Source organism: Geotrypetes seraphini, chromosome 7, assembly GCF_902459505.1.
Source record: "Geotrypetes seraphini chromosome 7, aGeoSer1.1, whole genome shotgun sequence".
Taxonomy (NCBI): domain Eukaryota; kingdom Metazoa; phylum Chordata; class Amphibia; order Gymnophiona; family Dermophiidae; genus Geotrypetes; species Geotrypetes seraphini.
The window spans coordinates 20,493,060-20,507,284 of NC_047090.1; the positions used below are offsets into that span (position 1 = coordinate 20,493,060).

General features: G+C 43.1%; 1 protein-coding gene across 2 annotated transcripts in view; it reads left to right on the forward strand.

Annotated features, from left to right (window-relative positions):
• Window positions 1-14,225, forward strand: part of LRP6 (LDL receptor related protein 6) — a 244,652-nt gene that overhangs the window by 175,437 nt on the left and 54,990 nt on the right. For both annotated transcript variants that reach the window (XM_033951962.1, XM_033951963.1), the window contains exons 11-12: window positions 1,997-2,181; window positions 5,466-5,792. In XM_033951962.1, coding sequence (XP_033807853.1) covers window positions 1,997-2,181; window positions 5,466-5,792 — 512 coding nt within the window. The remainder of the gene's footprint in view (window positions 1-1,996; window positions 2,182-5,465; window positions 5,793-14,225) is intronic.

Below are 14,225 nucleotides of genomic sequence, written 5' to 3' on the forward strand. Positions count from 1 at the left end.
TTCTAAGCTTTGGGGACATATCCTGAGGAAAGACCAATATAAAACAGGAAGAATACTGGGCAGAAGTACATTTAACAACTGGGAATGTTGGCCAAGGGTCCATGAAAGAATAGTTAAGATGCATTGCAGAGAGGGTACAGTCTAAAATGAGTCTACTTATTGAATTCTGCATATTTACTCTTGCTTCATGTAGCCTGCACATTGTTCATTTGTTAAAGATTTCTGAAACTAAAACCCATCATCCTCCTCTGCCAGATTCTTTGGTAACATTACAATCTGTTGCATAAGAATCAAGTTTCAAGTTTATTTATTTTTGATATACAGTCTATCAAAATACATTATAAAAAATTATAGGAAACAATTAAAATAAGTAAATAAAAACAATAATTTATCAAATATTAAAAATACTGGACAAATTCAGATTAACATACATGCAGTGTTCTCTCCAGAAATCTTTACCAGCTTGACAGAGTGAAGGAGAGGTCAACTGGGGGCAGGGAAGTACTTCTATAGTTTTTAAAACTTTCTGTATCCAGGTGGCATACTTATTCACAAGGTTCTGGGGAGAACAGTGTCTTGCCCTGTTGGTACACCTAGTCAGTTAGGAAAGGAAATAGTGGAGAAGTGTATACTGGTTAACTGGGAGTTTGGTGAGATGTTTTCTTTAATGAGCTGGTTGAGCACAGAAACAGTCTAGTGTCTCTCTGGTATTTCCAGCCAGCAATTTGAAATTCTGCAAACTTGTGTACATCCCTCTTCCACCATAATCAACAAAGAAAAACTGTAGTTTTTGTTGCCTTTGCCTGCACCTGTCCCCATCATGGCTAACAAACCTGTATAGCCAACTCCTCATCCTATATATTTCTTTCAAGAACCTAGAATTCTGATTCAGGGAGGCCAGATGGCAAGTGAGGTTACATGAAGAGAGTACTAAAGCAGCAGATCTGTGGCATTTATCTTGGAGTGAGAATGATGTCCTCGCTGTTCAATGTACTACAAAAACAGGTGCATGCATAATCTGCTGTGATGATGACAGCAAGGTTAAGCACCTAGCATCTTTGAGGGTTGTACTGAGCATTGTATGCACTGTTGCAGGTTTTGTGTACTATATAGTCTCTGGAGTGAAAGGGCCAATTCCAACCATGTAGTTTACTGTATCTTCTGAAGAGGGATCCTTTCTTTAAAGCGCTGCTACTGTAAATGGTTTGCTAGATTTAATCCTCTGTTAAGTAGGATCTCTTCCTTACAATGGCTGACTATAATTTTAAAGTAAGCTTTCCTCCTTTTGCAATAAATGGTGGCCTCCAGAGAACAGTTTGTCGCCACTTATGGGGGAGCTTTCTTTCTCCTCTAAGTTTATGCAGAAGTTGTTTTTGGGGTGTTTTTGTGGGTTTTTTAAAATTATATTCCGCACATTCCACAGTTCATGGTGGATTACGATTAAAATGTACATAATTAAAAACTAACTCTCCCCCCCCCCTTTTATAAAACTGTGATAGCGTTTTTTAGCACAAGCCAGCATGCTGAATGCTCTGCGCTGCTCCTGATGCTCATAGGAACTTTGAGTGTCAGGAGCAGCACAGAGCATTCAGTGCGCCGGCCTGTACTAAAAACCGTTATCACAGTTTTGTAAAAGAGGGAGTTAGCCAGTTTAGTGGTATTTAGCCAGCCGGGAGTCATTTCCAGCCAGTTAAATACCACTGAATATCAGGCAGTGTGTGTCCAGGTTCAGCATCACTGTAGAGCTGAACTTAGGCATCCTTTTACGAAGCCACATTAGGCTTTTTTATTGTTGGCCCCGGCAGTATTAGTGCTGACGCTTATAGAATTCCTGAGAGCATCAGAGCTAATACCACTGCGGCCAGCAATAAAAAAGCCTAATGCAGCTTCATAAAAGAGGGATTATAGTAAGCTCACATACACTTGCAGGGCAACAGTGTGTTTTAGCTGGTACACATAAATATAAGCATGTTGTCTTATTTTTTTCTTGCTGTAGATACATGTACTGGACAGAGTGGGGTGGAAAGCCTAAGGTTGATAGAGCTGCTATGGATGGAAGTGGGCGTATAACATTGGTACCCAATGTGGGGCGAGCGAATGGCCTTACTATTGATTATGTTGAAAGGAGGCTGTACTGGACGGATTTGGACACCAACCTTATAGAATCCTCAAACATGCTAGGTGAGACCTACATTTCCTTTACTTGCACCTGATCCTATGTATGGCATATGGTAGGTCTGGAAATTTTTTGCTTTCAACATTATAGTTTAGTGATAATATAATAGCTGGAAAAAAAAAGACCAATTGGCCATTCAGTCTGCCCACTTATACCTGTCCATACTGCTAGGATACAGCTCAGCTAATAGCAGAAATGTGGCTACCTGCTGGATATATGACAACCTAATGGCCACCAGAGCAGCAAAACTAGACAGACAACTCACCAAACTGCTGTCTTCGACTAAAGACTACAAGACCTTCAAAAAAGAAACAAAAATCCTACTCTTCAAAAAATATATAAAACCTGTTTAACACGACCAGATCCCAGGCTTCACCTACTATACTATCTACTCCTTATCAATCTAAAATGTTCAAATTGCCCATTATGTATTACCTAATTTCATGACAATTCTTATGTAATCCGCCTTGAACCACAAGGTAATGGTGGAATATGTAATATCATTTGTTACACAAGTCTTGTTTATTAGTTTTCTCTTCCTACATGGCTGAGCATACAAGATTCCAATTTAATCTAACACCATGTGCCCTGCCCCACCCCACCCCACCAACTTTTACCAATAAGGTTTATAACATAAAAACAGTTGCCAAAACAAGGTTTTGCCCAAACAGCCATTTTCCTAAATACTTATGGCCTAACTGAATAGTCTATATAGAAAAAGAATTGGTACAATTTTTCTTGCTAAACCAACACCAGGAAAGTAGTTGCACTTCAATTCAATGAATTGAATGAACATCAACAATTAAATAAATAGATGAGTAAAAGGGTCTCAGTACGGGCTCAATTTTCACTGCGAGTAACCTAAAGCCCCGGGGAGGTATTTATGAGTGACTAGCACTGGACCAAAGGTCTAAATAAATCCTGCCCCGTACATCATGATACTCTTGTGTTTTATTTGGAAAAACTCTAATAAATAAATATAAAGTGCAAACGTGCATCCATAGTGGGTACAAGAAAAATATAAAGATATATATATAAGAAAACCCACCCCAAAAATTCAATAACCTCAAAATCAAAAAAACATGAAATAATTTCAAAGAAACCTACAAAATTTCATATAAAGAGTCCTATAAAATTTCATATCAAAATTCATATCAGCACACCATTGTATCTCCAATTGAAAAAGAATAGGCAATCGATGAAAAACAACGATGGAAAAAAGATCCAGAAACAACGTTATGAAGTCAATCAGTCAAACAGTAGTTAAAATAAACTGCATAGACTAAAAATGAATGTTGTAGTTCATATATTCAAGTTCATGTCAACACTGTGTCTTGATTCATTGGAATTAGTAAGAAGAATCATCATACAACATCAATACCAGTACTTAGCTGAAACAGCTGAACTCTCCATGCCGTAATGTTCTCTGAAGACAAATTCCGGTCAGCACTGCATCTCCGCTCAACAGGCCCTGTTTCGGTAACTTGTCAGGAGGGAGAATAACAAAGTAATGAATCCTCTTGTCATCCAAATTTAACAGTCCAGTGAATCCTGCTCCATTCACAGCGGCACCAACGGCAGCGTCCTGAGCCACAAATCCTCCCTCCCTCAAGCCTCCAAACCCAAAAGCAGCTACAAACCTCCCTCCCACCCTGAAGCATCAGCGTAGCAGTAGTCCTTAGCCACAAAGCCTTCCTTCCTTCCTCCCTTCCTTCCTTATCCAAGCGCAACTGGTCAGCAGGAGGGAGCCTCAAAACAGGCCTTTTATCTGATTCATCACTTCCAACGCATCGGAGGAAAGGCCTTGCCAGGGCTGGCCACGAGCAGCCTTTTTTGAGGCTGTCTCCTGCTGACTGGCTGTGCTCGGGTAAGGAAGGGAGAGACTACGGGAACTCCCCATAGCCATTTCCTAATAGCTATCTGCACGGGGCAGGAGCTTAGGAAGATCGCTCCTGCCTCGTAAACCAGCTAGACCACCAGGTAAGACCGGGATGCCGGGGGGAAGACAAAAATATGGGGGTGGGGTTTCCTCCCCCACCCCCCAAAAAAAATCACGATTATGTGAAATCGCGAGTAGGGAAACCGCGAAAGGGGAGGGGGAAGTGTACTACTATATTGAGTTACTAGTACAAACTTTATCTCATGACCTACATGATTGGTAGGTTGTACAGTGGTACCTCGGTTTACGAGTGCACCGGTTTGCGAGTGTTTTGCAAAACATTTGCAAAATCGGTGCCTCGGAAACCGAGCATGGCTCGATTTACGAGCACCCCACCCCTGCGATCCGGCACCCCCCGCCACGATCCGACTCCCCCGACACGATTGGGCACCCCTGCCACGATCCGACCCCTCCCCCGACACGATTGGGCACCCCCCCGCCACGATCCGACCCCCCGACACAATTGGGCACCCCCGCCGCTTCTTACCCTCATCTGGGCACTCTTGAAAATCGGCCTTCTCTTCTGCTGGGCCTTGAGCATCTGAGCATGCTCAAGGCCCAGCAGAGGAGGAAGCCGATTTTCAAGAGTGCCCAGATGAGGGTAAGAAGCGGCCGGGGGGGGATGCCCAATCGTGTCGGGGGGGGGTGCCTGATCGCAGGGGGGGGGCCTTCGAGGGGAGCAATGCCGGTTCTCGGGGAGGGGGGGGGAACGCATCAAAGCGAGTTTCCATTATTTCCTATGGGGAAACTCGCTTTGATAAACGAGCATTTTGGATTACGAGCATGCTCCTGGAACGGATTATGCTTGTAATCCAAATCCAAGGTACCACTGTATTTATTTTTTTCTACCCTTTGTTTTCTTCTTAACATAAGCACACAAAAAAATTAATTCTCCTGAACAGTTTGTAGCACGTATCTTTGGGATTTTTTTTCTCAAGCTAGATAGTGAAAGCTGCAAACCATTGAAATATTTTGAAGCTGCATAGCACTGCTGTTTGATTTACTATGGTGCAGTTTTCAGTTTTGCTAATAGGAGTAGAGTTGGCAGAAGCATAGAATCAGAGCCTCAAATGTTTTGGGAGGGAGAGTCTGAGCTAGACAGAAAAAGCAGTGGGGTCCCTGGAAGTTATAAAAGTACTCTAAACAGCCAGAGAAACCTGCTCCTTCTAAGATGGTATCTTAGAAGCTAACTGGGAATCTGATCACATGGCAGGTGGTGACTGATTTTGTTAGTGAAATCTTATATACATTAGGGCAATATGGATCATGTTCAACATTATTTTTTATTCTTGTATGAAAGTCTCATCTTTCATATTTCTTCCTTGGCTCTTTTTTTTATTATTATTAAAGGCTTGGATCGTGATGTTATAGCCGATGACTTGCCCCACCCGTTTGGCCTGACACAGTATCAGGATTACATTTACTGGACAGACTGGAGCCGCCGTAGCATTGAGCGTGCCAATAAGACTAGTGGTCAAAACCGAACCATCATCCAAGGCCATTTGGATTTTGTTATGGATATTCTGGTCTTCCATTCCTCCAGACAGGCTGGCTGGAATGAGTGTGCTTCTAGCAATGGGCAGTGCTCCCATCTCTGTTTGGCAGTACCAGTCAGTGGTTATGTCTGTGGATGTCCTGCTCACTATTCCTTGAATGCTGACAACAAGACTTGTAGTGGTAAGCCCTAACCTTTACTGCTATTTAATTTGAAGAAGGGGAGAAAGCTAGAAGAACCAAGTAGAGACCTCTTGGCTAACCCATTATATGTGGGCATCTCCTTTATGTATAATGTTTTTCAGATGTACAGTGGAACCTTGGTTTACGAGTATAATTCGTTCCAGAAGCATGCTTGTAAACCAAAGTGCTCAAGGTCCAGCAGAATCAGCAGCAAGCAGCAGGTTCTTTGGGCACTGGCACGTCCTGTGGATTGGTGCCCGATCGAGGTAAGAGTTTGGGCAGGTAGGGGGGCGATGCTGGTTCTCAGGAGTGGGGGCTCGTAAATCGAGTCAATGCTTGGTTTGCAAGGCAAGATTTGCGAGAGTGTTTTGTTCATCTTGCAAAACATTCGCAAACCACATTACTCGCAAACCGAGGTTTGATTGTATTCATTATCTTCCAAATCTGATTTTCAGAATAGGTACACTCTTATGTAAGTACAATCTAGAAACCAAAATGTTTTCCCATAGAACTTAACTATCTAGGCATATCATACGTTAGAATTGCTTGTTGAGAGTAGTCATTTGGCTCAAAGAAGGCAAAGACACCAGTACTTTTCTCTGTCAATTGATAGGACACTATTTTGACTCTTTTTAAATCATTACAAGTACTGGACGTTCTACTTCATTTTCAACTTTCAAACTGTAGAATTTTTCTGTGGTTAGCTCGTTTTGGGTGTTTTTTTTTGTTGTTGTTGGTTTATTTTTTGGGGGGGTTAGAATAATTTGGTGAAACCATTAATTCTTCCAACCAAATGTAACATTCAAACATTAAATTACTATAACACTTTTGTATAATACATTACCTTTTTCATCCCTTCAAATGTTGCTAGTCCAGAGTACACAACACCAAAAAATCCAACAGAGTCTGCAGTACAACAAGCAACAAGCAAAAAACAAACTGCAGGCTGATATGTACAAGATGCAGGCAATGTTTATTATACCAAATATTTAATGCAGTTAATGATACCACCTTATTACAAACCAAGGGACCCAACACGGTCCATGTTTCGGAGAACACGCTTTTTTCAGGGGTCCATGGTTGATAAGGTATGAAATGAACCACAATAAAAAGGTATAAAACAAACGCCTGTGTAAATTAGATTATGAAGCTGAGTGTGCGACGCAACAACAGTCAAAGTAAAGCTTTAAATATTTGGTATAATAAACATTGCCTGCATCTTGTAGATATCAGCCTGCAGTTTGTTTTTTGCTAGTCCAGAGTACAGCAGTGTGCTCACTAACTGAGCAAGATTCTGTGATCATGTTTTAACTCTACTGCAATCCCCACACTGGTTACCTATAATGTATAGGGTGAAGTTTAAATATTAATCTTAATGTGTAAGACATTTTCTACTGATAACTACTTATCTAAATTTTTGACATTTAATGTACCTTAAGAAATCCAAATTTATTAACACTTGATATACCACAATATACTATATATTTATGCAGTTTATAATAGGTATTTCTTAGCATTAAATTTTAGCTGCCAAATCCCGGACCGTTCTTCAAGTTTCACTAGGTCCTTCCTCATGTGGCCACATCATCGGGGGGTGTCTTCCCTATTGCAGTCAACTTTGTTCTTATATGCACCAGCAATTACTTTATTTTCAGTGTGTTTTTCTGAATGCTTTTCATGAACATGTTTTATATCTATTGTCTAAATGATTCATTTAGTTCCCCAATTTTATTGTTGTTATACGCATTGAAAATATTTGATATTGCGTGTAAATCAAAATTTCAATAAACTTGAAACTTGTCATTTCCAATGCAATAGGGATGGTATGCTGAACCCGTAGGGTTGTCCATGCCTGCTCACGAGCATTCTGCAGAAGATATCGATCAACGCTTTTCAGCTTCTCCTTCTCCTCCTCCCCCCCCCTCCCCCCTCTGCTGCCCCCTTCAGTTCTTCCTTCTGTAGGTGAGCATGAAGGTGGTGTGATCATCTGCTCCCTTTATTTCTTTATCATTTTGTGGTGTATTTTTTATTTTTTTTTTTGAGGGGGGTTCCAATTGTTTGCAGTTTTTACTCAGCTGAAGGAATTGCTGTGCCTTTTTTAGAGAGGAGCAGACTTTAATCCCCAATCCTTTTTTTGTTGTTTGTCAGCCATGAAGCATTTTACATCATTTTTTGGCACCAAAATGCTTTTGCAGTTGACATCTTGAATTTCCCTTTTTTTTTTTTTTTCTAAATTCACAGACCCTAATACCCCTATATTATGCCTTATTTGCGCTGGATGGGTGGATGAAGAATGCCCTTGCACCACAAGCCACACATCAAGGGATGGAGGGGTGGGAGCTTCTGGGATTAGTCCCCCTCCCCCCCAACAGGCCTCTAGGGTTGCAGAATAGCAGATGGTCCCATCAGGGGGACTGAAAAACCTTCTGGAACCCCAGGAAAGCAGCTCTGTACACCATAAGAGCATAGATGCTTTGCAGCCTGAGAAAATATGTTTTCTCCACCCTAAGGACAAGGAGACTTGTCCTCTCAGACCTTTACCCCAAAGGTCATTAATCTCCTCTGGCAGGCTGATGCCAAGGCATAAATGTGCTGGTGAGGTCTGAGGATGAGCATACCAGTACGCAGTCCTCATTGGAGACTCAGAGCACTTCCTTCCTGAAAGTGGAGACTGTGCTGGACTATGATAGTCTATTTTGCAGGGATTCGGAGGATGAGGGGTTCGATTAGATCCCTTTACTATCTCAAAGTGAAACTTTCCTGATGGGAGAAACAGCTTCCCATTCAGAGGACCAGGCTATAGATCAGGGAGAGGATCCCTCTGTTCACCAACTTTGTCCTCTGCTTTACTGGAGATCAGTACTGAGTCCCTCAGAGAACTGAAGATAGACCCTCCACAAACCCAGTCCGTTCAGCGTTCTTGTCTTAATGGGGTCTGGGTTCAACCCATGTCTTTTCTGTGGCACCTGGACATGAGGATCCTAGTCACAGAGCCAGGGGAGACCCTTGATGGCTCCCTGAAAGTGGCTAAAATCATGCCTTATCTCTATCCCATGGATCAGGAATTCCACCAAATGTTTGCTGGTAGCCCAGGTGACTAAACACACTTCCCTGCCAAGTGAAGGAGGAGTGGTTTTAAAGAATCTGCAGGACTGCAGAGTGGATATGGTCCTACAGAGGCAGTTTGAGGCTTTAGCTTTAGGGGTTAAGGCTGCAGTTGCAGCCTCCTTCGTGGCACACGCCTGTCAATCTAGGCTTCAAAATCAGAACCTGACAAGACTCTGAGCCCCTGCCTCAGCTTGTGCTGGCGGTTATAGACCTTGTCAAAGGCACATATGTGGCCTCTCCAGTACAACTTGCTGTCTCATTAGTCGCATCAAAGAGACTCCCTGTAAGTTCTGATCATCTGGACAGCAGCAGCCAAATGCAGCATGAGTTGGTGGCTCTTATCACAGTCTCTGGTGAAAGGGATAAGAATTGCCATACTGGGACAGATCATCAAGCCAAGCATCCTGTTTTCAACAGTACCTAACTAGATCTCACTTTGAATCAATTCATGGGTCACCCGGACAGTGGATACCAGCTTGTTTGGCTGGGGGGCCCACTGAATCAGTCATCCTGTTCAAGGCCAATGGACTCCATCTCAACAGAAGTCTATCAACAGACTTCAAGAATAAATGGGATACCTATGTGGGATCACTGCGAGGGTCATACCAAAGAATAGGGTCGCTAGGATATTGACTTAATAGAGCAGGTCAGTAGAGTTAAGGGGGCCAGTAGAATTATAAGGGTGGGTCAATGGTGTGGGCAGACTAGATGGGCTGTAGCCCTTATCTGCCGTCATCTTTCTATGTTTCTAGACTCCGAGCAGTTCAAATGGCACTGCTCATTCTGGGGGTCTTCCCTGGTGGGCAAAGCAGTCAGTCTTCTCCGACAATTCCATGGCAGTAGCTTAGGTCAACAGGCAGGGATGCACCAGGAGCACTCCTCTCCAACAGGAGGTGAAGGCATTGTTCTGCTGGGCAGAAATACACTTTCAGGTAATCTCTGCAGTGCACATAGCCAAAGTGGATGATGTTCAAGTGGGATCATCTTTGCAGAAAGACATTAGACTCAGGAGAGTGGGCATTGTCTCTGAAAGTGTTCCAGGCCATTGAGAGGAGATGCGGACATCCGATGTTCAGCCTCATGGCAACTGCATAGAACAAGAAGGCAGATCGGTTCTTCAGTCACAGATATGAGCCTGGAAATGCAAGACTAGACACCCTGGTTCAACCAGGCCAGAGACTGGGCAACTATATGTGTTTCCCCTCTTGGCCCATGATAGGCTTGGTGATCTGTTAGATCAAGGATGTCAAACTCAGTCACATTAAGGGGCCGAAATCCAAAACACAGGCTAAGTCGCAGGCCAGACCCCACCCAATCTCTGCCCCAGACCCCGCCCCATAATAGTACTAATTGTAATACTATTTTTTTCCATTCATTTTTCATATATACACACACAATATAATCTTATTAACAACACATAATGGTTAACCATAAAGTTAAACTGCACAAAGCACATTGTATACTTCTCAACACTCATTCCTACCAGAACACAGATAATCCCTATGCAAATACGGGACCAAAAACTAAAATTACTAATATATACAGACAAAACTTCAAGATTCTGCATGAAGTACAAACCCCAGAGAAAAAGAAACAAATGTATTTCTTCCTGAACAGTGCAAAATATAGACAGCAGATGTAAATTCTCAAAATTGACACAATTCAATCACTAAATTGAAAATAAAATCATTACCCCTAGCTTTGTTTTTTCCCTCCCTCTATGCTGTGCCTCAACTAGGTGCCTACCTCCGGCGGGTTTCATACCTTCTGGCTGGCTCCTGCCTGGCCGTTTTATGTGGCCCGATGCGATGTGGCGTTTTCATTGCTGCCCTTCTGGCCGGCTCCCTCCTCCTCACTGCCACAGTGTGCAGAAAGCCGGGGGCAGCAGCTCTTCGCACGTCCCACTCCTCAACCATAAGCATTCCCTCTGACGTTGCGATGTCAGAGAGGAGGCTTCCGGTTCAGGCACAGGACGCGCGTGGGAGCCGCCGCCGCCCACGGTGTTATGCACACTGCGGCAGTGAGGAGGCGGGAAATACGATCATGTCGCTCCTCTTCTGAAAGAAGTTCACTGGCTCCCCATTACACATCGTATTACCTACAAAACCGTTATGTTGGTCTTCAAAATCAAACTTTCCCATCAACCCTCTTTTCTCGATAAGCTCCTCCTCCCTTTTCGCCCTTCACGGACTCTCAGATCAGCTGACCAGAACTTACTTTCTATCCCCTCTATAAAGGAATTCTTCTATACCAGGAAATCCAATTTCTCTGTAGTAGCCCCAACTTTATGGAATGCTCTGCCATCTCAACTTCGTCAGGGAAAACTAATCGATAAATTTAAGACAAATTTAAAAACGTTCTTATTTCAAGATGCATTTAACTGCACTTAAACCTTCTCATCTTCAAATCCACCAACCGCTTTTAAGAAGCGATCTCATTCCCACTGTTTTATCCTTTTTCCCTCCATTTCCTTTCAACTCTTTTTTTTTTTCTATTTTTATCTTTAATAATGTAACTTTACCCCCTTCCTCCTCTTTAATCCTCACTTTCAAGTTCGTCTTGTCTATGTCTTCAATGTACACTTCCCTCCCTTTCTATAAACATTACTTTTTACAAGTATTGCTTTTATTTCTATTTTAGCATATTATTGTAAACCGGCTAGATACCCGCTGATGGTTGGTATATTAAAAATCAATAAACTTAAACTTGAAACTTGAGGGAGCCAGCCAGAAGATAACACCGGGCGGCAGTGAAACACCGCATCGCACTGCAGGCCTCATAAAATGGCCAGGCGGGTCGGATTCAGCCCGCAGGCCTTGAGTTTGACACCTGTGTTCAAATACTTCATCACCTGGTAACAGTGGTTCTTGTAGCACCAGATTGGCCCAGTCGCCCATGGTATGTGAATCTTATCTGACTACAAAAGAAGCAAGGTCTCAAGCTACAAGTGCATCCAGACTTAAGGTACTCTCACAGGGGCCGATTGTTAGAAGATCCAGGATGCTTTGGTCTTATGGTATAGCTCTTGAGCATGCAGCACTAGTCCAAAAAGGATACTCAGAAATAGTCATTGCTACTCTACTTAGAGCTAAAAAGCTGATGACATGGGAAACATTTCAGCACTGATGCAATAAAGAAAAGCTAGAGTTGGACAGTGCCACCATCTTGTCTGTACTGGCATTCCTACAGGAGGGCCTTGGCAAAGGAATGGCAGTGGCATCCATAAGAACATAAGAATTGCTATACTGGGGCAGACTGAAGGTTCATCAAGCTCAGTATCCTGTTTCCAACAGTAGCCAAGCCAGGTCCCAAGCACCTATTTAGATCCCAAGTAGTAAAACAGATTCTATGCTGTTTATCCTAGAAATAAGCAGTGGATTTCCCCAAGCCATCTCAATAATGGCCTATGGACTTCTCTTTTAGGAAATTATCCAAACCTGTTTTAAACCCCGCTAAGCTAACTGATTTCACCACATTCACTGGCAACAAATTCCAGAGTTTAATTACACATTGTGTGAAGAAATATTTTCTCCGGTTTGTTTTAAATCTACTACTTCTTGGCTTCATCGCATGGACTCTAGTCCTAGTATTTTTGGAAAGAGTGAACAAGCGATTCATATCTACCCTTTCCACTCAACTCGTTATTTTATAGACCTCTATCATATCACCCCTGAGCCGCCTCTTCTCCAAGCTGAAGAGCCCTAGCCACTTTAGCCATACCTTCTATTATTTTTGTCGCCCTTCTCTCTACCTTTTCTAATTCCGTTATAACTTTTTTGAAATATGACGACCAGAACTGCACATAGTATTCGAGGTGTGGGTGTACCATCGAGCAATACAAGGGCATTATAGCATTTTCATCTTTGTTTTCCATTCCTTTCCTGATAATTCCTAAGAACATAAGAATTGCCGCTGCTGGGTCAGATCAGTGGTACATCGTGCTCAGCAGTCCGTTCACGCAGGGGCCCCCAGGTCAAAGACCAGTGCTCTAAATAAGTCCAGCCTCACCTGCATACATTTAGCAGGAACTTGTCCAACTTTGTCTTGAATCCCTGGAGGGTGTTTTCCCCTATAACAGACTCCGGAAGAGTTTTCCAGTTTACTACCACTCTCCGGGTGAAGAACTTCCTTACGTTTGTACAGAATCGATCCCCTTTCAACTTTAGAGAGTGCCCTCTCATTCTCCCTACCTTGGAGAGGGTGAACAATCTGTCTTTATCTGCTAAGTCTATTCCCTTCAGTATTTTGAATGTTTTGATCATGTCCCCTCTCAGTCTACTATTTTCAAGGGAGAAGAGGCCCAGTTTCTCCAATCTCTCACTGTACGGCAACTCCTCCAACCCTTAACCATTTTAGTCGCTCTTCTCTGGACCCTATCGAGTTGTACCGTGACCTTCTTCATGTATGGCGACCAGTGGAAACATCTGTTCCTGAAGTATTTAGGCAGCTGACCTTTACAATTCTTACTCCAAAATAACTTAATCTATACCTTTTTATCACTAGCTCTTAATTCTGTTTATTCCACTCAAGTTGTAACATCTTTTAATCATTGTAAACCGCATAGAACTTCATGATCCTGCGGTATATAAACTGTTACTATTATTACTAGTCTTATAGCCCGTTATAGCTAGAATATATGTGTGTGTCTGTCTTTATTTCTTTCTTTCTCTCTCTCTCCTTAGCCGCTTTCTTTCTTTCTGTCTTTCTTTTTCCTTAGCTATCCATTACCACCCCTTGCCTGCTCCCCCTGTCCATTCTCCCTTCTTTTTACCTCCCCTGTGTCCACCACCACCCCTTCACTGCTCTCCTTATGCTGCAGCAGCCCTTCTCCCTTTGTTTTACCTCCCTTCTGTCCAGCAGCACCTCTTTCCTTCTCCCCCTGTCCAACATTAGGCCTCCGTTCCTTTTTCTTCACCCCCCCTGTCCATCAGCACCTCTTTCCTTCTCCCCCTGTCCAGCAGTAGGCATCCATTCCTTTTTCTTCCCCTCCTCCTTCTTATCCCTATGATACACTTACCTTGCTCTGCCCCTGCTCAGAGGTCCCCGACAGCTGTCCAATTGCACCCATTGGAAAAGTTCCTCTGCCGCATCCTGCACCCTTCCTGACGCGACTCCCGCTGTCTTTCTTTCTGTCTGTCTCTGTCCCTGGCCCTCTTTGTCTGTCTGTCTTTCTGTATATCTCCCTGCCCCTGTGTCTTTCTTCTTTTCTTTCTGTCTGTCTGTCCAAAGCAGCATTCCCTTCCCCTCCATTTCCCTCCCCCCACACCAGTTCCCTGTGCACCTACCCCTGTGTCTTTCTTCTTTTCTTTCTGTCTCCCTTCCTCC